Source organism: Salminus brasiliensis, chromosome 18 (assembly GCF_030463535.1).
Source record: "Salminus brasiliensis chromosome 18, fSalBra1.hap2, whole genome shotgun sequence".
Lineage (NCBI taxonomy): Eukaryota > Metazoa > Chordata > Actinopteri > Characiformes > Bryconidae > Salminus > Salminus brasiliensis.
The window spans coordinates 28,669,149-28,692,037 of NC_132895.1; the positions used below are offsets into that span (position 1 = coordinate 28,669,149).

The 22,889-nt window shown below is 43.9% G+C and overlaps 2 protein-coding genes across 2 annotated transcripts; one reads left to right on the top strand and one right to left on the bottom strand.

Annotated features, from left to right (window-relative positions):
* Positions 1-2,741: 2,741 nt before the first annotated feature.
* On the bottom strand, positions 2,742-14,614 carry LOC140538885 (arylsulfatase B-like). The gene is made up of 8 exons (XM_072661420.1): positions 14,230-14,614; positions 10,560-10,746; positions 7,742-7,932; positions 5,719-5,926; positions 5,115-5,358; positions 4,717-4,787; positions 4,447-4,602; positions 2,742-3,915 (listed from the first exon to the last, which is right to left on the bottom strand). Exons 1-8 carry the CDS (start codon positions 14,482-14,484, stop codon positions 3,650-3,652), a joined length of 1,578 nt encoding a protein of 525 aa, XP_072517521.1. The 5' UTR covers positions 14,485-14,614; the 3' UTR covers positions 2,742-3,649.
* Positions 14,260-20,993, top strand: camlg (calcium modulating ligand). The gene is made up of 5 exons (XM_072661425.1): positions 14,260-14,715; positions 15,004-15,337; positions 15,692-16,140; positions 17,008-17,073; positions 18,072-20,993. Exons 2-5 carry the CDS (start codon positions 15,199-15,201, stop codon positions 18,261-18,263), a joined length of 846 nt encoding a protein of 281 aa, XP_072517526.1. The 5' UTR covers positions 14,260-14,715; positions 15,004-15,198; the 3' UTR covers positions 18,264-20,993.
* Positions 20,994-22,889: the final 1,896 nt, after the last annotated feature.

Sequence of the window (22,889 nt, forward strand, 5' to 3'; positions counted from 1 at the left end):
GTGTGTGTGTGTGTGTGTGTGTGTGTGTAACAGGACTCCCCTGTGTGTGTGTGTGTGCTGGGGAGGGAAGGTGAATGAAACAAATGGCTCAGATATGGAGCTGTGGGGGCCGTGGCTTTCACACGCCATCCATCATCAACACTGAGCCTTATATTGGACATTTTAGCCTCCTGACCGGTTACTGAGACGACCTATACAAAACACAGAGGTCAAACTGAGGTCAAATCACAATCACTTCAGCTACATCCCAAAGTCTAAGCTGCAGGCAGAGGAGGACATGCACTGCTAGGACTCACATACAGAGCCTCCCTTTCAGGCCTCATTCGTTGTTTTTAAGGTTATAGAGTTGAGGGTTGCAGAGAGGGTGGTTACTGAGTAATGGGTCACAGCGATGGAAGTTATCGTGAAGCCACAGCGAGGGAGGTTATGGAGTTATGGGCTACAGCGAGGGAGGCTAAAGCGTTAAGAGTCACAGTGAGGGAGGTTATAGATGTTGAGAGCCACAGTGAGGGAGGTCATAAGGTTAAGAGTCACATTGAGGGAGGCTATTGAGTGAAGGAGGTTATAGAGATTAGGGCCATAGGGAAGGAGGTTTTAGAGTTAAGAGCCACAGTAAGGAAGGTTATAGAGTTATGGGCTTGTGCTGAAGGAGGTTATAGAGTTAAGGGCTGCAGTGAGGGAGGTTTTAGAGTTCAGAGCAGCAGTGAGGGAGACTATTGAATCAATTGCTGCAGTGGAGAAGGTTATAGAGTTAAGGGTTGCAGTGATGGAGGTTATAGAGTTAAGGGTTGCAGTGATGGAGGTTATAGAGTTAAGGGCAGCAGTGATGGAGGTTATAGAGTTAAGGGCAGCAGTGATGGAGGTTATAGAGTTAAGGGTTGCAGTGATGGAGGTTATAGAGTTAAGGGTTGCAGTGATGGAGGTTATAGAGTTAAGGGCAGCAGTGATGGAGGTTATAGAGTTAAGGGCCGCAGTGAGGGAGGTTTTAGAGCTAAGGGCCTCAGTATGAGAGATTACAGTTAAAGGACAGCGAAGAAGGTTATAGAGTTAAGGGCCACAGTTAGAGAGGTTATAGAGGTTATAGAGTTGAGTCACAACGCTCACAGGGAAAGCTACTAAGTCAAGTGCCGCAGTGAAGGAGGTTGAGGGCCACGCTTAGAGAGGTTATAGAGTTAAGGACCACAGTGATGGAGAATATAGAGTTAAAGGCCACGCTTTAACTTTATAGGTTATAGAGTTAAGGGCCACAGTGAGGGAGGTTATAGAGTTAAGGGCCACAATGATGGAGATTATAGAGTTCAGAGCTGCAGTGAAGGAGATTAAAGAGTCACAGTGAGGGAGGCTTTTGAGTTGATTGCTGCAGTGGAGGAGGTTATAGAGTTAAGGGCCACGCTTAGGAGGTTATAGAGTTAAGGGTCGCAGTGACGGAGGTTATAGAGTTAAAGGACCCTGCTTAGGGAGATCATAGAGTTAAGGGCCACAGTGATGGAGATTATAGAGCTCAGAGCTGCAGTGAAGGAGATTAAAGAGTCACAGTGAGGGAGACTATTGAGTCGATTGCTGCAGTGGAGGAGGTTATAGAGTTAAGGGCCACGCTTAGGGAGGTTATAGAGTTAAGGGCCACAGTGATGGAGGTTATAGAGTTAAGGGCCACAGTAAGAGAGATTAGAGTTAAGAGCTGCATTAGGGAGGTTATTGGGTCAATTGCTGCAATGAAGGAGGTTATAGAGTTAAGGGCCACGCTTAGGGAGGGTATAAAGTTAAAGGCCGCAGTGAGGGATGTTATAGAGTTAAGGGCCTCAGTGAGTGAAGGTTAGGTAAGTACAGACAGTCGTTAAACGTGGACGAGTCTCTGCTCTGTAAATAAACTGTTCTTTTAACCCCAATTTTAGAAATGTAAAAAAGAGGCTGGGAACATTTTCTCTCACGCTGCAGTGTGAAAGCGTTGCTCATTATTACTCGGTAAGCCTCAAACCATGGAATTCACACTCCCTACTTCAATCTAAATGAACACACACAGACACACACTGCTGCCAAAGACTTCACTGCAGGCAAAGCGGAAATGCAGTCTTACAGACAGTAGCACACACACACTCTGTGCTAGGTAATGAGGGAGTGTAGTGGACACTGGTTGCTGTTGGTGACGGCCTGAATGGTGATTTGTGGCTTCTTATTTTAGCCATGCTAAACCGTCGCTGTGTTTAGATCAGCTCTTCATACTAACTTACTTATTTACACACAGAGACAGCCTGGATCAGCACAGCCGGGGTGTGTGTTAAAGTTTAGTGTACAATGTAATTTGAGCAGTAAATGTTTGACTAAAATCTAAACGTTGCTTTAAGGTAAAACAAAGCCCTGACTGAGGTGCTCATACACTCCTGTGGTCCCACAGTGACCCCTGCAGGACAGTCAGACAACTGCAGACAAAAGACATACATCCCATTCATAATCACTTTTCAGGGCCGGAAGGGTAAACATGTGTTGATGTGCTTAAAGCTACAGTTTACCAATTTACCAATCAGTATCAGTACTAATACTTTCCTTTAATTATAATGTTTTGCTCATTTAAAGTGAAATTGTGTGGTTATAGAGGTCATAGAGTCAAGGGCTGCATTAAGGAAGGTTAAAGAGGAAAATGCCACAGTAAGGGAGGGTATAGACTTAGGGGCTGTAACATTAGAAAAGCACAAATCATGCCCACTTCTGGACTAATTCATCACAAAACACACACTCAGACTGAGTTTAGATTTGGATTGCGATTTTTATTTTGAAATAAAAGTGCAACAGTGATTAGCGGTTAATTCACAGCTGAAACTGGGCAGGTTCAGATATAAACAGACTTTAAAGGCACTGTAATCAGCTCTCTGCTCAGCGTGATCGTTTTTCCAACCCGTGGTTTCACGCTCTCTGCATTAAAGCAATAGTTCAGTGAAAAATCAGTTCCCCCCACCAAATGCAAATCAACCAGGACATGTTTGGTGATTTTCAATTGCACACTAAAGCTACAAGACTAATGTAGAGACGAACAACTGAACAACACATGGTTTAAGGCAATATGAGGCTGAAGTCGGCCTCTTCTTCAAATTTTCAGTTCCACCTTAAATGGTGCCACAATTCCACAAAGGCACAGCCTTTGCCATTTAAGGTGGAATGGTGACATTTTGATAAGAGGCCAACTTAAAATACAAAAAGAAGTTGTATTCAGTTATTTGGGACTGAAATATTGAAAGAATGATGATGATGTGTGTAAATTACTTATTTTGGCACATGGCGACGTTCAGGCCATGTGTTTTTCAGGGTGCCAAATTTCCAGAAAACACCTGGCTGTGTGTAATTTTTTATGTGAAATTTGAAAAAAGCGTCCAAATATTTCCCTTTAGCAATATTTGTTCTTTGCACATTCAACCTGTAACCGCCTTCGACATATGAAGTTTGGAATGTGTTTGTTTACCACATGGTGAGATAGCGGAGATGAAAAAACCCTGAGAAATCCAGCTCAGACCTGGAAAGGAAGTCAGGAAAGTGCTGTAGTGGGTGTAAAAACATCTGTATTCAACCTTTTACCTGGAGTGTAAACTTAGCAAATCTCATTTTCCCTCAAACTAGTCCGTCCATCTATCCATCACCCCTTATTGCCCGGATCCCCAGCTCAGGCCCACGGCCCCCAGACTCCCGCCCGCTCCGGGTCACAACCTGGATCCTCCGGAGGGAAGGTGATGGGCAGTGCCTGCTTCTGGTAGTACTCCAGCCGCCTCAGCAGGAAGTTGACGGTCTCCGGGTGGTGCGCCGAGATCTCGCTCCTCTCCTCGGGGTCCTGCTCGATGTTGAACAGCATGATTTGCTTGAGTGGCTCAGGTGTGGCAGAGAAGCCCTCCTGACCCACCATGCCTGGAGGAGGGAACCACAGGGGACAACCTGCCGAGACACAACAGCTCTCACAGCATCAACTCCTGCTCTGAACACACTGAGCAATGTGCTGCACTACTTTCCACACTGTTCACACAGAGGCTCCGTCAGCACTTAGACGGGACGTGTGATCTCCATGCTAAGCTGCCAAAGCTATCCTGAAGGGTCTGAATAAAAAGCATGACACCATATTTAGTTCTACTTAACATTTTAGCATGTCATTTTTTATCTGTTAATAATATGTTTTAAATGGAGCCAGCAGCCACACAATAGCTTACCATGAACACTGGCGTAGCTTCAATTATCTTATAATTTAGCATCTAAGCAACAGTTTTAGGTGTACCAGAGCTGCGATGCTACCCTAACATTAGACAATAAGCAATATAACGCAGTTATAATATATAATATAACACAGTCGAATGTAGTCAACATTAGTAGCTAGCCTCAGCCTGCATTACCTATTAGCTATGTTAGCTACGTTTGCTTCGTAGTGCTGATGCTAAAATGAAAGACGTGTTCATTAAGCGAAGCGGCCGTTACCTGGGTAGCCGGTCAGGAGCTTCCATTTGCCGTGGCGGATGGCAGCGTGCATGGACACGTTAAATTGAGAGCGGGACCCTGGGCGGCGCTCCGAGGTGGCTCGTGCCAATGAAAACAAATGCTTGGTTTCGTCAAACTCCACGTTCTCTCCAGTACCTGAGGGTTATTGCAGACCGAGAGAAAGAGACAGAGGTCCATATCACATGATCTTGTGTATTTGTTGACTGAAAAAAAAAGCTGCTGGATGTGATATATTGTTTTTATATTTACATGGAGCGACGTCATCATACAGCGGATCAATATTGTGCAGCAGTTCCAGTCTGGGAGAAGCTTTCCCTTTACTGAAACACACACACACACACACACACATATACATAAGTTTCTTTATTAATGATGTGCTGATGGAGTAGCGTGATTTAAGGCAATAAAATGTATGAGCTACAAGGCTAATGTAGCTAACAAGCAATGGGAACTATTACCCACTAATTAGCACTGGAGCTACAAAGCTAATGTAGTTAGCAGGTAATGAAAGCTTATACCCTACCAATTAGTACTATAGCTGTGAAGCTAATGTGGCTAACAAGTAATGGAAGGTTATGCCCCACCAATTAGCACTGGAGCCGCAGTGTCACTGAAGCTTATACCCCACCAAGCATCAACTGCTTTACCTGATGGTGTCCCACACGTTAAACCCATCCAGGGGCTTCGTGCCATTGGTCGACCCTCCGGCCAGACCCACAAGAGTAGGCAGCCAATCAGAAATGTGGATCAGCTCTCGGCTGACGGTTCCGGGTCGCTCTAGCAACGGACTGCAGACGAAGCCCACGCCTCTCACTCCGCCCTCCCAGAGGCTCCACTTCCTGCCCCGAAGAGGCCAGTTGTTGCCCCCGGCCAGCGTCTGCCCCCCGTTATCTGTTAACACAGAATAAATGGAGCAGTGTTAGAGTGAACCTGCACTGCAGCTACCCCTTGTGGAGCTCTGGGGTATTGCACTGTATGTGCTCAACAGTGAGGGGCAGAGTTTATCCAGTGGTTTTAAGGCCTCAGTACAGGTCAGGTTACAGTTTAATCAGTTTAACCGTTATATCATAAAGGACATCATACACACACTCACTCACACACACACACACGGTCACAGCCTCGTGATCTTCCCAAGGACGGGGCAGAAACTGTGAAACTCCCATAAACTACAAATCTAAAAAAGCACTGAAAAACGAGTTCTGCTAAGCTTGGCTCCAGCCAAGTGTCCCTCCAGGATCTTCTGCTTGGTACCTGTGGAGAATATGAGCACAGTGTTGTTCCACATTCCAGCGTCCTGCAGGGCTCTGCTGATGTTTCCCACAGCCTCGTCCATCGCCGACACCATGCCTGCGTACACCCGCCGGTGTTTGTCCTTAATGGAGGCGTAGGGGGTGATGTAGCGCTCGGGCACCTCCAGAGGAGCGTGAACAGCCTGCAGAGCCACGTAGAGAAAGAGGGGCTGCGGAGACAAAATAAATGTATTGATTCAGCCATAAAACCACCCATACAACTACAAGGCTGCATAGTCCACTTCCACCTTAAATGTTGCAGTGGTTACATCCAGATGCCTCACATAGTTAACTATAAGGCTGAATGGTCAGTTCCACCTTAAATGTTGCAGTGGTTACATGCAGATGCCTCACATAGTTAACTATAAGGCTGAATGGTCAGTTCCACCTTAAATGTTGCAGTGGTTACATCCAGATGCCTCACATAGTTAACTATAAGGCTGACTGGTCAGTTCCACCTTAAATGTTGCAGTGGTTACATGCAGATGCCTCACATAGTTAACTATAAGGCTGAATGGTCAGTTCCACCTTAAATGTTGCAGTGGTTACATGCAGATGCCTCACATAGTTAACTATAAGGCTGAATGGTCAGTTCCACCTTAAATGTTGCAGTGGTTACATCCAGATGCCTCACATAGTTAACTATAAGGCTGAACGGTCAGTTCCACCTTAAATGGTTCAGCAGTTACATTCAGGCTTCTCACATTTAAATACGAGACTAAATGGTCTGTTCCACCTTAAATGGAGCAGGTGACTTACATGGTTACCTACGAAACTAAATTGTAGACCGTGCAGCAGGTACGCTCAGTCACTGTTTAAGGTGGAATGGGCCACCTGTCTAACAAACCAGCTAACAACAGCACCATTTAAGGTGGAATGGACCATTCGAATAAGCCAAATTCAGCTACATTAGTAAACTCTTAAGAGCCCGTACGCTTCTCGGAACACCTTACAGAAGATGTAATGCACTGTGTGCAAAACTAGGTCTAGTTTAGTCTTCAGTTTGGGTTATGAAGTGGGATATAAGCCTCCATTACTTGTTAGCTATATTAGCCTTGTAGCTCCTGTGCTAAGTGGCTAATATAGCTAATTACTTGTTAGCTATATTAGCCTTGTTGCTCGTCTTATAACTGGTGAAGTCTTAGCTTTATTAAGTAGCTGTTGCTAGCTATCTACATTAGCCTTGTAGCTCATATGCTAATTTGAGGTAAAAAGTGGGTTTTAAGGTGGTATATAAGCTTCTATTACTTGTTAGCTACATTAGCCTCATAGCTCCTGTGCTAAATGGTGCAGCTTCAATTACTAGCTGTAGCTACATTAGCCTTGTAGCTCATATGCTAATTTGAGGTAATAAGTGGGTTATAAGGTGGGATATAAGCTTCCATTACTTGTTAGCTACATTAGCCTTGTAGCTCATATGCTAATTTGAGGTAATAAGTGGGTTATAAGGTGGGATATAAGCTTCCATTACTTGTTAGCTACATTAGCCTTGTAGCTCATATGCTAATTTGAGGTAATAAGTGGGTTATAAGGTGGGATATAAGCTTCCATTACTTGTTAGCTACATTAGCCTTGTTGCTTGTCTGCTAACTGGTGAAGTCTAAGCTTTATTAAATAGGTGTTGCTACATTAGCTCTGTAGCTCCAATGCTAATTTGAGTTTATAAGTGAGTTATAAGGTATATATATATATATTTATATAAGGATATAAGCTTCCTAGTACTTGCTAGTTACAGTTGCTTTGTATCTGTGCTTATTGGTGCAGTCTAAGCTTCAATTACTAGCTGTAGCTACATTAGCCCTGTATATTAGCCCTGTAGCTGTTAGCATAATATATGCTAACTGTTAGCATAGTGCTAGCTACATTGGCCTTGTTTCTCCAGTGCTAACTGGTGGGATATAAGCTTTGACATATGACATATCTGATTCGGCCTCCTAGTGCTTCTCTTTTACAAGAACAGGCCTTTCGCACCTCGGCCGGCGTACCTGGTTGGGTTTGTGCTGCTTTATGATGCTAGTGGCTCTCTGAGTGAAGATCTCGGTGGAGAAGGAACCGTTGTAACCTTTAGCGACCTCCTCCCCGTCCCTCAGATCCAGGGCACAGCGGGTGACGTTCAGAGGAGTGATGAAGCTGCACCGCTGATGAGTGAAATAGTCCTCAGAACCGGTGAGGTACCCTGTTAGAACCAACAGTGAAGTACATAACCGTCCCAGTCTGATACTGATCACAGTTTAGAAAAGCAGCAGCAAAGAGTGGAATTCACACCATTTCCCCCCAGAAATGATCAGCCAAGACAGGCTTGCTTCTTTAGTTTCACACTGGAGTTATAAGCCAATCAGCAGGGTGCTACCATCCAACACTTGTACCTGAAGTTAGCTGCATTCACTTTTTAGAGAACTGTCCAGATAGTTTTGGCCAGACTGCGTAATCGGATGATTGCTTCAATCTTGTGTGGCCTCAGGCCGTGTTGAGTGATCTCTAACAGCTTTGCCTCTGTGGTTTCTGACACTGTACACACTGACACAGCGTTATCACAGCTACAAAACTAACCTTTGGACACGATTATAGTGAACATAAGACCCAGTGTAACTTATCGGCTAACCAAAAAGCCCAGTAGGGTCTTTCATTCCCCCCCAAGATAAAAAACAGATGCACAGATGCTAATGCCTCACTATGAGATAAAAACACAACCTGCATTCCATTTACCCCAGAAGTCCGAGCATAACATATTGTTAGCATAGTGCTAGCTACATTGGCCTTGTATCTCCAGTGCTAACTGGTGAGATATACACATGTATGAGAAATTCCAATCTGGATTCAGACCCAATCACAGCACAGAGACAGTCCTAGTAAAGATTACAAAGGATCTCCTTCTTGCCTCTGATCAAGGCTACGTATCTTTATTAGTCCTACTAGACCTTAGTGCAGCCTTTGATACAATAGATCATTCTATATTACTAGAAAGATTAGAGGAAATGGTTGGAATCACAGGAACAGCCCTATTGTTCGCTATCAGTTTGTAAAGATAAAAGATTTATCTTCAAATTACACAAAAGTAAGATATGGAGTTCCGCAAGGCTCAATTGTAGGACCGCTATTATTTACATTATACATGTTACCACTGGGCTCAGTTATAAGCAGACATGTCATTAATTTCCATTGTTATGCAGATGACACACAGCTCTATATATCAGCCAAACCTGACGATAAATTTACATTACAGAAAATGGAGGACTGTGTAAAGGATATAAAACTCTGGATGTCACATAACTTCCTTCTTCTTAACAGTGACAAAACCGAGGTTCTCCTTTTAGGTCCAAAAGACACTAGAAATATACTATCCGACTTAATGTTAGACTTGGCTGATGCTTCCATTATTCCTGGTTTAGCAGCTAAAAATCTTGGCGTCATATTTGACTCAGATTTATCATTTGAGCAACATATAGCTAATATTAGTAGAACAGCCTTTATGCAGCTTAGGAACATCTCCAAACTAAGAAACTCCTTATCTCTACAGGACCCAGAAAAGCTAGTACACGTTTTAATTACCTAAAGATTACTGTAATGCACTTTTGTCAGGTTGTTCCAGCAGGAACCTCAATAAACTTCAGCTGGTTCTTACTAAAACTAGAAAATGTAACTGGACTAATAATATCAGTCCAGTTCTATCAGCCCTTCATTGGCTCCCAGGTAAATTCCGTATTGATTACAAAATTCTTCTATTAACATATAAAGCCCTACATGGCCTCGCTCCTGAGTACCTGCGAGATCTTATTACATATTCTTATTACACCATCAAGATTACTAAGATCTCAGGGAGCTGGCTTCTTGCTTGTTCCCAAAATTCAGAAAACCTCAGCAGGGGGAAGAACCTTTTCTTATAAAGCCCTCCAACTCTGGAACAACCTTCCAGATAATGTTCGGGACTCAGTGTCTCAGAATTTAGGCTGAAAACTCATCTGTTTAGTTTAGCTTTTGGTAATTAATGTTTCCACTTAGATAAAGGTTGTAGGTTCAGGGGTTCGCGGACACAGGGAATTGTAGTACACTAAGATGCTGGAGCTGTCATCTCGCTGCTTGCATGCGATCACTCAGGTTTGCTGACGGTGGAGCAGATAGACGCTAGCGTTTCAGGGTGCTTCCGTGTCTGTGTTACCTTCTGGCTCTCTCCTTTTAATGAGGCTGTTATAGTCGGACCTGCCGGAGTCGTCCAAAACACTCTGATACTGCTCAACATTCTCTGCTCTACATAAAATCCTCTCAGAACTAACTCTGTCTCTTTACCTTCCCCTAGTAAATGCTCACCAAGGCCCTACCTGCTGAAAGATTGCCCGCTGAGGTCCCCTCTACCTGCGTCTGACCAGCTGCCACCTAGCAGCAGAGCCCGTCCCCAACACCACCCATGCCAGACCAGCGGCAGACCTCTGCTACCTGTCTAATGACATCTTGGATTTTGACTTTGTGGTTGGTGAGGCTCCTCTGACTTTTTTGTGTATGCATTTCAATTTTCAGAAATCCGACATCCCAGTTCAATGAATTCAGCAGGACTTCCAAGATAGTCAGTTACGCTTCCATTGCCTATCCTAACTGATGTGTGTAAGCAGCTCCATGCCTTGATTTTATCTGTCTGACAAGAAACGGTCCAATTTTTTGATTAGACTAAATGCTTGCTTGTCACCAGTGGCAGTGTGAAGGTGTCATATTACAGTGTTTTTTTTAGCTTAACACTGTGCTGTAGTGTGTGTGTGTGTGTGTGTGTGTATTGGTGCAACGTGGAAACCAGTAAGAGTAACATTCACCCACCGAAGTAGGAGTCGAAGCCACGGCGTGTAGGTAGGCACTCTTTTCTGTACATGCCCAAATGCCATTTGCCCACCATGTGGGTGGAGTACCCTGCCTCCTTCATCAGCTGGGGAAGCAGCTTCTCCTCCAGAGGGACGCAGTACGGCTGGCAGGGCCAGATTATCTGGTGCTGCATCCCTGTGTGAATCTGTAACAGCAGAACAGTGTGTATTAGCAGTAGCATTAATAGTAGCAGTAATTGCAATAGTGGTAGCAGCAGTAGTTGTAGATGGAATAGGAGTAGTAGAAGCAGTAACAGTAGCAGCAGTAGTAGAAGAAGTAAAAGTTGCAGTAACTGCAGTAGTAGTAGCAGCAGCAGTATCAGTAATAGTAGTATTATCACTAGTATCAGTAGTAGTAGCAGCAGTAATAGTAGTAGTATCAGTAGTAGTAGTGGTGGTGGCAGTTATGGCAGTGGTAGTAGTATTAGTTGCAGTAATACCTGTAGTTGTAGCGGTAATAGTATCAGTAATAGCAATAGTAGTAGCAACAGTAAGAGTTGTAGTAGCAGCAGTAATAGTAGTAATAGTAGCAGTAGTAGTAATAGTAGTAGCAACAGTAATATTAGTAATAGTAGCAGCAGTAATAATAGTAATAGTAGTAATAGTAATAGTAGTAGCAGCAGTAATAATAGTAATAGTAGTAATAGTAATAGTAGTAGCAGCAGTAATAGTAGTAATAGTAGTAATAGTAATAGTAGTAGCAGCAGTAATAGTAGTAACAGTAGTAGTAGCAGCAGTAGTAGTAGTTGCAACAGTAATAGTAATAATAGTAATAGTAGTAGCAGCCGTAATAGTAGGAGCAGCAGATGTAGTAATAGTAGTAGTGGTAAGTAGCAGTAATAGCAGTAGATGTAGTAATAGTAGTAGTGGTAAGTAGCAGTAATAGCAGTAGATGTAGTAATAGTAGTAGTGGTAAGTAGCAGTAATAGCAGCAGTAGTTGTAGTAATCGTAGTAGTGGTAAGCAGCAGTAATAGCAGCAGTAGTTGTAGTAATCGTAGTAGTGGTAAGCAGCAGTAATAGCAGCAGTAGATGTAGTAATAGTAGTAGTGGTAAGTAGCAGTAATAGCTGCAGTAGTTGTAGTAATAGTAGTAGTGGTAAGCAGCAGTAATAGCTGCAGTAGTTGTAGTAATAGTAGTAGTGGTAAGTAGCAGTAATAGTAGGAGCAGCAGATGTAGTAATAGTAGTAGTGGTAAGTAGCAGTAATAGCAGCAGTAGTTGTAGTAATAGTAGTAGTGGTAAGTAGCAGTAATAGCTGCAGTAGTTGTAGTAATAGTAGTAGTGGCGGTAAGTAGCAGTAATAGCAGCAGTAGTTGTAGTAATAGTAGTAGTGGTAAGTAGCAGTAATAGCTGCAGTAGTTGTAGTAATAGTAGTAGTGGTGGTAAGTAGCAGTAATAGCAGCAGTAGTTGTAGTAATAGTAGTAGTGGTAAGTAGCAGTAATAGCTGCAGTAGTTGTAGTAATAGTAGTAGTGGTGGTAAGTAGCAGTAATAGCAGCAGTAGTTGTAGTAATAGTAGTAGTGGTAAGTAGCAGTAATAGCTGCAGTAGTTGTAGTAATAGTAGTAGTGGTAAGCAGCAGTAATAGCTGCAGTAGTTGTAAGTAATAGTTGTAGTGGTAAGCAGCAGTAATAGCTGCAGTAGATGTAGTAATAGTAGTGGTGGTAAGCAGCAGTAATAGCTGCAGTAGATGTAGTAATAGTAGTGGTGGTAAGCAGCAGTAATAGCAGCAGTAGTTGTAGTAATAGTAGTAGTGGTAAGCAGCAGTAATAGCTGCAGTAGTTGTAGTAATAGTAGTAGTGGGAAGTAGCAGTAATAGCTACAGTAGTTGTAGTAATAGTAGTAGTGGTAAGTAGCAGTAATAGCAGCAGTAGTTGTAGTAATCGTAGTAGTGGTAAGTAGCAGTAATAGTAGTAATAGCTGCAGTAGTTGTAGTAATAGTAGTAGTGGTAAGTAGCAGTAATAGCTGCAGTAGTTGTAGTAATAGTAGTGGTGGTAAGCAGCAGTAATAGCTGCAGTAGATGTAGTAATAGTAGTAGTGGTAAGCAGCAGTAATAGCTGCAGTAGATGTAGTAATAGTAGTAGTGGTAAGTAGCAGTAATAGCTGCAGTAGTTGTAGTAATAGTAGTAGTGGTAAGTAGCAGTAATAGCAGCAGTAGTTGTAGTAATCGTAGTAGTGGTAAGTAGCAGTAATAGTAGTAATAGCTGCAGTAGTTGTAGTAATAGTAGTAGTGGTAAGTAGCAGTAATAGCAGCAGTAGTTGTAGTAATAGTAGTAGTGGTAAGCAGCAGTAATAGCAGCAGTAGTTGTAGTAATCGTAGTAGTGGTAAGTAGCAGTAATAGTAGTAATAGCTGCAGTAGTTGTAGTAATAGTAGTAGTGGTAAGTAGCAGTAATAGCTGCAGTAGTTGTAGTAATAGTAGTAGTGGTAAGCAGCAGTAATAGCTGCAGTAGATGTAGTAATAGTAGTAGTGGTAAGTAGCAGTAATAGCTGCAGTAGATGTAGTAATAGTAGTAGTGGTAAGTAGCAGTAATAGCTGCAGTAGTTGTAGTAATAGTAGTAGTGGTAAGTAGCAGTAATAGCTGCAGTAGTTGTAGTAATAGTAGTGGTGGTAAGTAGCAGTAATAGCTGCAGTAGATGTAGTAATAGTAGTAGTGGTAAGTAGCAGTAATAGCTGCAGTAGTTGTAGTAATAGTAGTAGTGGTAAGTAGCAGTAATAGCTGCAGTAGTTGTAGTAATAGTAGTAGTGGTAAGTAGCAGTAATAGCTGCAGTAGTTGTAGTAATAGTAGTAGTGGTAAGTAGCAGTAATAGCTGCAGTAGTTGTAGTAATAGTAGTAGTGGTAAGTAGCAGTAATAGCTGCAGTAGTTGTAGTAATAGTAGTAGTGGTAAGTAGTTAATAGCAGGGTCAGTAGTAGTGGCAGTAGTTAATAGCAGGGTCAGTAGTAGTTGCAGTAGTTAATAGCAGGGTCAGTAGTAGTGGCAGTAGTTAATAGCAGGGTCAGTAGTAGTTGCAGTAGTTAATAGCAGGGTCAGTAGTAGTGGCAGTAGTTAATAGCAGGGTCAGTAGTAGTGGCAGTAGTTAATAGCAGGGTCAGTAGTAGTGGCAGTAGTTAATAGCAGGGTCAGTAGTATTGATGGCAGTAGTTAATAGCAGGGTCAGTAGTAGTGGCAGTAGTTAATAGCAGGGTCAGTAGTATTGATGGCAGTAGTTAATAGCAGGGTCAGTAGTAGTGGCAGTAGTTAATAGCAGGGTCAGTAGTAGTGGCAGTAGTTAATAGCAGGGTCAGTAGTAGTTGCAGTAGTTAATAGCAGGGTCAGTAGTAGTGGCAGTAGTTAATAGCAGGGTCAGTAGTAGTGGCAGTAGTTAATAGCAGGGTCAGTAGTAGTTGCAGTAGTTAATAGCAGGGTCAGTAGTAGTGGCAGTAGTTAATAGCAGGGTCAGTAGTAGTGGCAGTAGTTAATAGCAGGGTCAGTAGTAGTTGCAGTAGTTAATAGCAGGGTCAGTAGTAGTGGCAGTAGTTAATAGCAGGGTCAGTAGTAGTTGCAGTAGTTAATAGCAGGGTCAGTAGTAGTGGCAGTAGTTAATAGCAGGGTCAGTGGTAACTAGTAGAAGCTGTTCTGCTGTCTGACCTGGTACCTGCCGGTCATTAGCTGGTTCCTGGACGGAGTGCAGAGCGGCTGGGTGTAATACCCGTCGAGGCGGACCCCCGCCGCGGCCAGCCGGTCCAGCTCCGGGGTCCGGATCTCAGAGCCGCGAAAACCCACATCATTCCAGCCCAGATCATCCGCCAGGACGAAGACCACATGCGGAGGAGAACCGGCCCCCCAACACACACTCACACACACACACACACTCAGGATCTTCACCCAAACCTTCACCATCATAACCTTCTAACACAACACACACACTTCCTCACACAGTCGCCGCGCGCACAGACTGCTCATCACCCTGCTAACACACACACACACACTCAGCGGCAGATCCTGCGTGTTTGGGGAAGCGTCTGCAAAACTACAACTCAGCTGCTTCTTTACTACATTACCCATAATCCTGGGCTCACTCGCGCTTACTGGGAACGTAACCCTTCTTACTTCATACGTCACTGCCTGCTGCCTGTGAGTTTCATACAGGCACACATTATTATTACATTACATACTACAATTATTCATTTATTATTATTATTTATAATAATAATAATCTACATTTTAATTAGCTATTTAAATTTTACATTTGACTGATTTTCTTCTAATGAATGACTCGGCAATTCGGTTTTATTTTGCCCTCTGCCCTCTTAAATCACGATAGTTTTATTTTATTCCGTTATTTAATTCACCTTTTCGCGTTTTTAAATATTGATTTATTTTTTGTATTTTTTTTTTTTTTACTGTGAGGACTTTTATTAGATGTGACGTCATCGCGCCGTGGCCCTGCAGTGTGCTGTTTGTGTGTTCACTGAGGGTCCAGGAGCGGAGCCGCGGTGTCGTGGATCAGCCCATTAAACACAGAATCACAGCCACCGCAGAGAAATCAGACTCCCAGGGGCGATCGGTCGGTCGGTCGGTGCGGTTGGAGCGGTCAGCCAGGCGTGCGGAGAGAGGATGGAGGCCGGCGAAGAGGCAAGCGGCCGCAGCGCAGCGCAGCGCCGGGCGGAGAGCAGGAGGAGGAGGCTACTGCAGAACTCCGAGCAGAGGCTCAACAGAATAGTGGGCTTCGGCAAGAGCGATCCGGATAGTAGTGGTAAGCAGACTCGTACTCACTTAGTAATACACACCAAACCAGTTAGCAAACTGGAGTTAACTGGTTATTAATCCGGTTATTGGAATTGTCCGTTCCACCTTAAATGGTGCAGCAGCTACTTTATAGCCGCCCTTTTAAGGTGGAACTACTCATTAGCACTCTGTCTATCCAAAAGTATCTAGACAGCCCTATTTAGAACTTATAGAACTTATAAATAAAACTACACTATGTTCCATATCCACCATCCAGTCCAAGTCTGACCCAATCAGATCCTTGTAGTCATCTCCTGTTTTTGGACATGTCCCTTAGCACTCATTGTCCCTTTCATCTGTCTCCCCTTTATCTTTCACGCAGAAGCCAGACGCTCGATGGAGCCTCGCTTCCACCTGGACCTGGACCGGAACGACGCCTGGTCACCGCCAGTTTCCTCCAAGCGTCTCTCTCCGTATGTCTCTGATACAGGTGGGAGCAACAGCACCCCCTGCAGCACCCCTGAGAGGCGGGGCTCTCCCTTGCCAGACAGCAGAGAGGACCTGGGGGAGGACGACGTGTCCCGCGGGGTCCGACAGAGGCCGCGGGGGGAGCTGTCCGGTGATGAGCACTCACGCTCCCCTCGAAGGGGCCTGCAGAAGTACCTGTCCCGCTTTGACGACGCGATGCAGCTGCGGGGTCAGCTGGCGAACGAGAAGGCGGCACAGGACAGCAGCGCCGACCCGGAGGAGTTGGACTCCTTCCGGCTCTTCCGGCTCACTGGGAGCGTCCTGTTAGCGGTCTTCGTGCGCATCTTCGTCTGTCAGTACTTGGTGAGTGGCCGTTCTGGAAGGGATGCAGTTTGTTGGTGTACATTTTTTGTTTTCGAAACATAGGAGGGCAGTGTGGTGTCTCACAAGGCGCCGGTCTAGGGCCCTTACAGTCTATAATATAAATAAATGAGCTTCAAAGTGTTCTTTGAGTGATGCCACAGAAGTAATTATAAAGAGTCTTTATAAAAGAACTTAATCGGTAAAGAACTTCAATAATGATCAAAAAAGAACATCAAAATCCTTAATTCCTTTTTTTTTTTAATTGAAAAAGAAAGAGCCCTAGAACTAAGCCATGTGGGACACCTCAGTGCACTCCTTAATGTGAATGCTTTCACCGTTCAGTTCACGCATCCAACACTACACACTAGTGTGCTTCTAATGGTGCTGCACTATTATACACACTGTTTCAAATGGTAGTGTGCTGTCTGGGGCACAGCCTGTGAGGCTCCGCCCATAGTTGGAGCGACTAAACTCTAAGCTAAGCTGCCACAGCTATCAGGATTTTGTCAGCTCCATTCAGTTTGGCTGTCTGTGTGTTGGTTTACGAAGGGATTCGCTGATTCTGTAAAAATCACAATTCTGAGTTTTTATGTTATAATATTTCTTCAGGCTTGAATGAATCTGTTGCTTTGGTCCAGATGTCACTTTCCTCATTTTCTTCCTCTCATGAGGCAGCCATAGCTGCCATCTGTGGATACAACTGGACACTAGAGCCATAGACGGAGCTTCTAAACTCTTGAATACCTCTACAAAATATTAGGAATGCAGGTTTCATAGGTGTTTATAGTCCTGGAACTCATTATTTTTAATGATGATATTAGTATTGTTATTGTTTATGTTTATGTTTGTTTACCTTCTTTCTTGCAGTCAATATTTGCACCGTTTCTCACTCTGGAGCTGGCTTACATGGGATTATACAAGTATTTCCCAAAGGTGCGTCATGACATTATATTTAGCTATTTAATCCCCCTCTCCAGGCTCCGCCCACTAATGTGTTTATGTTGTACAGCCTACATGTAGCCTAATCGCACAACACCAAAACTCCTAAGAATACGACCTTGCATACACACTCTCACACACAGTAAATTCAACAACACTACGGTCCCTAGAACTAAGCCATGTGGGACACCGCACCACGCTACTTTTTGTTTCAAAACTATGGAGCTCTTTCATAGTTAAGCATCCAAAACCACTTATGAATGTGCTTCTAATGCTGTTGTACTATTATAAAAGCAGTCATATTGTGGATATTATCAGTGCTTTTCTTTTTTTAAACCCAGTTTTGCTTCCCCAGTTTTAGATATACAATTGCAAATAGTTAGCCAACCTACTCATTAGTACTTACCCTCATCACATGTAATGCTCTCGTCACTATGAGGGTGAGATTTCTTAGATTAACAAAGAAAGAATAGTAAGGGCCCTAGAATTGAGCCACACGGGACACCATGCTGCACTTCTTTTTATTTAGAAACTACGAAGCTCTTTCACAGTCTTACACACCCGCAACCAGCCACCGCCTCTTTTCAAACTGTCCCCATAGTAACATCCTTGGGCAACCAACATGCTCAGAAGAAACTGCCACTTACCAAGCTCTGATGCATTAGCCGGCAGACGCCCATGCTGGCCAGGATCACACTAAAGTGATAAAAGCAAGCCATCTACCCACCCGGAGAGAGCAAGACCTATTGTGCTCTTTCTGGCTGCGGCTGCTGATGGCAGGCAGCATGACCAAACTGCTTCACTGAACCACTTCGAAGTTTTTGTTTTTAATTCGGTCTCTTTTTAACCTACACAGTTGTTCACCACAATGCTGTACTGGAAGCATACACAAGTGGGCGGCGCATTGGAGATTGGCCTCTTTTCTGCCCTTATTAATGATGTTTATTATAAATATGGTTCTCAAGTTTAGGTGAACTCTCTCTCTCTTTTAGGTGGAGAAAAAAATGAAGACCACAGTCCTCACTGCTGCCCTCCTGCTGTCCGGCATCCCAGCTGAGGTCATCAACCATTCCATGGACACTTACCGGAAAATGGGCGACGTGTTTGCCGACCTATGCGTTTATTTCTTCACCTTCATCATGTGTCACGAGCTGATGCTCTTATTCGGCTCCGAGTCGTCGTGATGAGAGGAGCGTTGTTACACTGAGGAGGGCTGACTGCGGCGTGAGCCTTTTACCTGTGCCGCTTTGTGAGCAGTTTTAGACCCTTCTCCCAAACCCACCATGCGGCCCCTGAGCTTTAGAGCACACGTACGGGAGAAACGAGTTCATTGTGAGCTGTTAAAAAAAAAATAAATACGTCTCGCCGCCCTGCTCCTGGAGACTTCACTCTCACCCCTGATCCAGTCAGACCCAGATCAGCAGGTCCCTGCGTTAACTGGATCAGCAGCTGAAGGTGGGTCTCCAGGAGCAGGGCTGGTGACCGCTGGTCGGCAGTTTACCTGCACAGGGCTCCTCAGAGCAGGTGAGCTGATTTGGGATCTGTTTCCTTTGTCATTTAGGATGTTGGACCAGTTCCACTCCCTGCTCTGAGAAGCTGCCCTCTGGGCTGAGACTGTACTGGATCCCTATCTGAGATTAAGGGCACTGTATTGAGTACTTCATCCATGTTCTTTTTAAAAGTAGAATTCTCCCAAAATCCACTGGCAATTTACCAAAGTGTGATGAGGATCTCCTGTGGCCCCTGAGCTACAATAAACAACAACAACCTATAAACACTACAGCTACAAATGAGGCGCCAAATGCTGGCTGCGGATGCTGCTGATGCTGAGGAATGCTGATGAATGTTAGTTAACCTGGCGTGCAATGGTGAACACTAGTGAACTTGCCGATTGCTGGTAAACCCGGCAAATGCTGGGAACGCTGGTGAACCCTGTGAATGCTGTGAAACTTTACGAACGCTGGTGAAACCTGCAAGCGCTGGCAAACACTAGTGAACCTGGCAATTGCTGGTGAACCGGACGAATGCTGTGAATGCCGGTGAACCTGTCGATCGACCTGTCGAGTGCAGGTAAACCCTGCTGGTGAACACGCCAGTTGCCAGTGAACATGGGTGAAAGGTAGTAAACCCAGCGAGGACTAGTGAATCCTCCTAATGCTGGTGCAATCTAATGATGAGAAGGTGTTGGTAAACAGACCAGTCCTTCCCCACAGAGGCCACCACAAATAAAGGATTGGGGATCCATATCAGTCACAGCCCAGGTCAGCAGTCTGGTCTGGTCCCACCCATAATTTGCCACACACACTCCAGCTAATCCATTCTTTTGGAAGTCCCTGATTGGCTAGGTCAGATCCGTTGACGGCTGTGTCCAAAACCGCTTCCTACCATACTAAACAGTGCACTACCATCCAGTTTTGGGTGTGGTCTGTGTGAAGTGACCATTTTCTTCACTTTGGTTTTGTGTCTACATTTTTTACATTTTCATAACGCACTGTTTACTCCACAGCCTGTGTGCAGGAACCAGCTTGTGTTTATTAACTGTTTTTGTGATGTCACACATACGATAATTCCACCCATTCTAGTCTCCAGCAGTTTAGCCCCACCCACAAGCCTACAGCATGTTTAGCTCCACCGATTTAGTCCACTGCAATTTAGTCCTGCCCATTTATCTTACAGCAGTTTAGCCTCACCCATTCAGCCCATAGCAGTTTAGCCCACAGCAGCTTAGTCCCACCCATTCAGCCCACAGCAGCTTAGTCCCACCCATTCAGCCCACAGCAGCTTAGTCCCACCCATTCAGCCCACAGCAGTTTAACTCCATCAGTTTAGTCTACAAAATTGTAGCTCCACCGATTCAGTCCACTGCAGTTTAGCCCTGCCCATTTAGCCCATAGCAGTTTAGCCCACAGCTGCTTAGTCCCACCCATTCAGCCCACAGCAGTTTAGCCCCACCCATTCATCCTATAGTAGTTTAGCCCCAGCCATTCATCCTATAGTAGTTTAGTAGTTTGAACAAGGGCATGGGCATCCAATCATAACAGTTATTTTACATATATATATATATCAGTGTTAAGGCACAGTAGCAGCCTGCTCAGTAAAGAGAGGTTGGAAAATGGTTGCATAAAAAATCATTTTGACTGTTTTTGGTTCATAAACCCACACAGACATTTTAAACGAAGCACTGGAGAAATTACACATATGGACTCTTTAATGAACTTGTTCAGAGTTCAGAGTGTAAAAGGAGAGACAGTAGACAAACAGTAGACGTCCAGGAAGAGGGTTGGTAACTGCCCGGGCGTGTATGTGTGTAAATGGCTTTTACTGTGTGTGTTATGACGGTATGAACTCTTTTTATTAGGCACGTGTTCGAAAGTGTGTATGAAGCTGAGGTTGGCCTGAGGAGCCTGAATGTAACTGCTGCACCGTCTGAGGTGGAACGAAAAATATGAAGAAAAAGAAGGCGGCAACTTAAGTCTCATTATACATTAACTACAATAACTTTCATATTCATCTGCATAATTAAACCACCCCAGTTGATCAACTGGGTTGGAGTGTGCATAAGTGTGTGTTTTAGCCCCCCATCACAGGCCTCTCCTGGCTTCGTCTCTCGGCCTCCTGTCCAGTCAATTGCGTTCTAATTAAATCGATTCCGTTAAAGCGCGTCAGTGTTTCCCGCTCTCTGCGGTTTTAACCTGATTCTGATTATGTTTACGGTGATTCTGTGAGATGGTGGATGTTGTAATAATGTGTTATTTATGCTGTGTGTGTTTTTTGATATGTGGTTAATCTGTACAAACCTGTAACCAATAAAATGTGAAGAAATGCTGCAACTTGCTACTGAAAACAAGAATATTCCTCTGCTCGTCACCCCGAATACAAAATCTTACTGGAACAATAAAGTTACCTTAATCTCAGCATGGGTTTCTTTATTTCAGACGAATAAATAAACAAAAAAAGCTAATAAAACAGCAAGACCTGGATCCTAGAGGTATCTGGGCTGAGGGGCTGTTTGCTGTAAGGAGATTATACACTTAATAAGCCAACAGTTTTACCAGTAAGCACTTGAGCTACCAGGCCATTGTAACTAGTGAACAATGGAAGCATTCGTACACCCATTAGCATTGGAGCTATGAGGCTAGTGTTGCCAACAAGCAGTAGAAGTCTATGTACACCCATTAGCATTGGATCTATGAGGCTAGTGTTACCAACAAGCAGTAGAAGTCTGTACACCCGTTAGCACTTGAGCTATAAGACTAGTGGTTCTTCTTGAGACAGCTCAAGAAATTCAACCTGCCACAGACCCTGATGATCCAGTTCTACACAGCGATCCTTGAGTCCATTCTCACAGTCTCCATAACCATCTGGTTTGGTTCCTCCACCTCACAAGAGAGAGCCAAACTCCAGCGCATCATCAGGACAGCAGAGAAGATCATTGGATGTAAGCTGCCATCACTTCAGCAGATCTACACCAGCAGGGTGAGGAAGCATGCTGGCAAAATTACATCTGACCCTCACATCCTGGACACCTCCTCTTCCAGAAACTCCCCTCGGGTAGAAGACTGCGGTCCATCAAAACCAGCACAACACGTCATGCCAACAGCTTCTTCCCCAGAGCTGTAGCGCTCCTCAACCACAGTGAACACCTCCCACTGTAAACCTCAAAACTTACAACTGAACTGTACCAAACCGGACTGAACAGCTATTTGCACTATGACTATTTGCACACCTGTACAGATGTTCTCTCTCTTTCTGTAAATATTCAGGTCATCTGCAACTTTCTACATATAATATTTTTCAACTAAATCTGTTTCACATCTCTCAGCTTCTTCAGCTCTTTATTACCTTTAGTACTTTTTACTTTTTTAATTTATCCCCTACCCTATTTATTGTTCAGTGTAATTTTCCTTTAGTTTAATACTGTAAATAATCTGTGTTCTGTGTTTTTGTTACTTGTCATACGTGTTGCTCTCACCAAGACAAATTCCTTGTATGTGTAACATACTTGGTAAAATAAAGAGATTCTGATTCTGATTCTAGTGTAGCTAACAAGCAGTGAAAGCTTACGTACACCAGTTAGCACTGGATCTATGAGGCTAGTGTAACCATGTAACAATTATTATATTGCTGTTTTTACTGTATATATAAAGTAATGTATGCTTTATTATATATATATGGGTATCTAGCAGTATTGGGCCGGTGTTCAGTGCGGTTTGTGGGCCAAATGTAGGTGCCAGCCCAGGACTGGGCTGCATCAACATGCTAGCTTACTTATGGTTCATGAAGGGGTTTATTGGCCTCATAGCTCTCTCGTGGACACCATTGCTGTCTCTTATCTTTCTAAAGGTGGACGTCTGACCTTGCTGACCTTATCTGAGGCCAGCGAGGCCTGCAGGTGCTTAGATTAGTTCGTCTGGGTTCTTCTGTGCAGTCCCAGAACCTCAGAAGTGGCTCTCTAACCTTTTTTCCATGCAGACATATTTAAAGATCTTTTTGCTTCACTTTTATTTGGTTGCCTTTTAAACATTTTCGGTGGTTCTGTGTAGGGTTCTGCCAAAGCCCAGCTGCCATTTGTTTACAGTTAGTGGTCTGATGTACTAATGGGATATTGGTATTCCTAGTGCAGGGTTCGATACTTCGTGACTTGTAAACTTGTAGATTTATTTCTCTTTCTCGTGTTGTTTTTAAATTATATTTTTTATGTAATTTTGTATTATGAATTGAATTATGTAAAAAAATAAAATAAATAAATAAATAAAAATTCCCCTGTAATGAGAATAGTAGCCGCTAGGAGTCGCCTGAAGGGGGCAGTA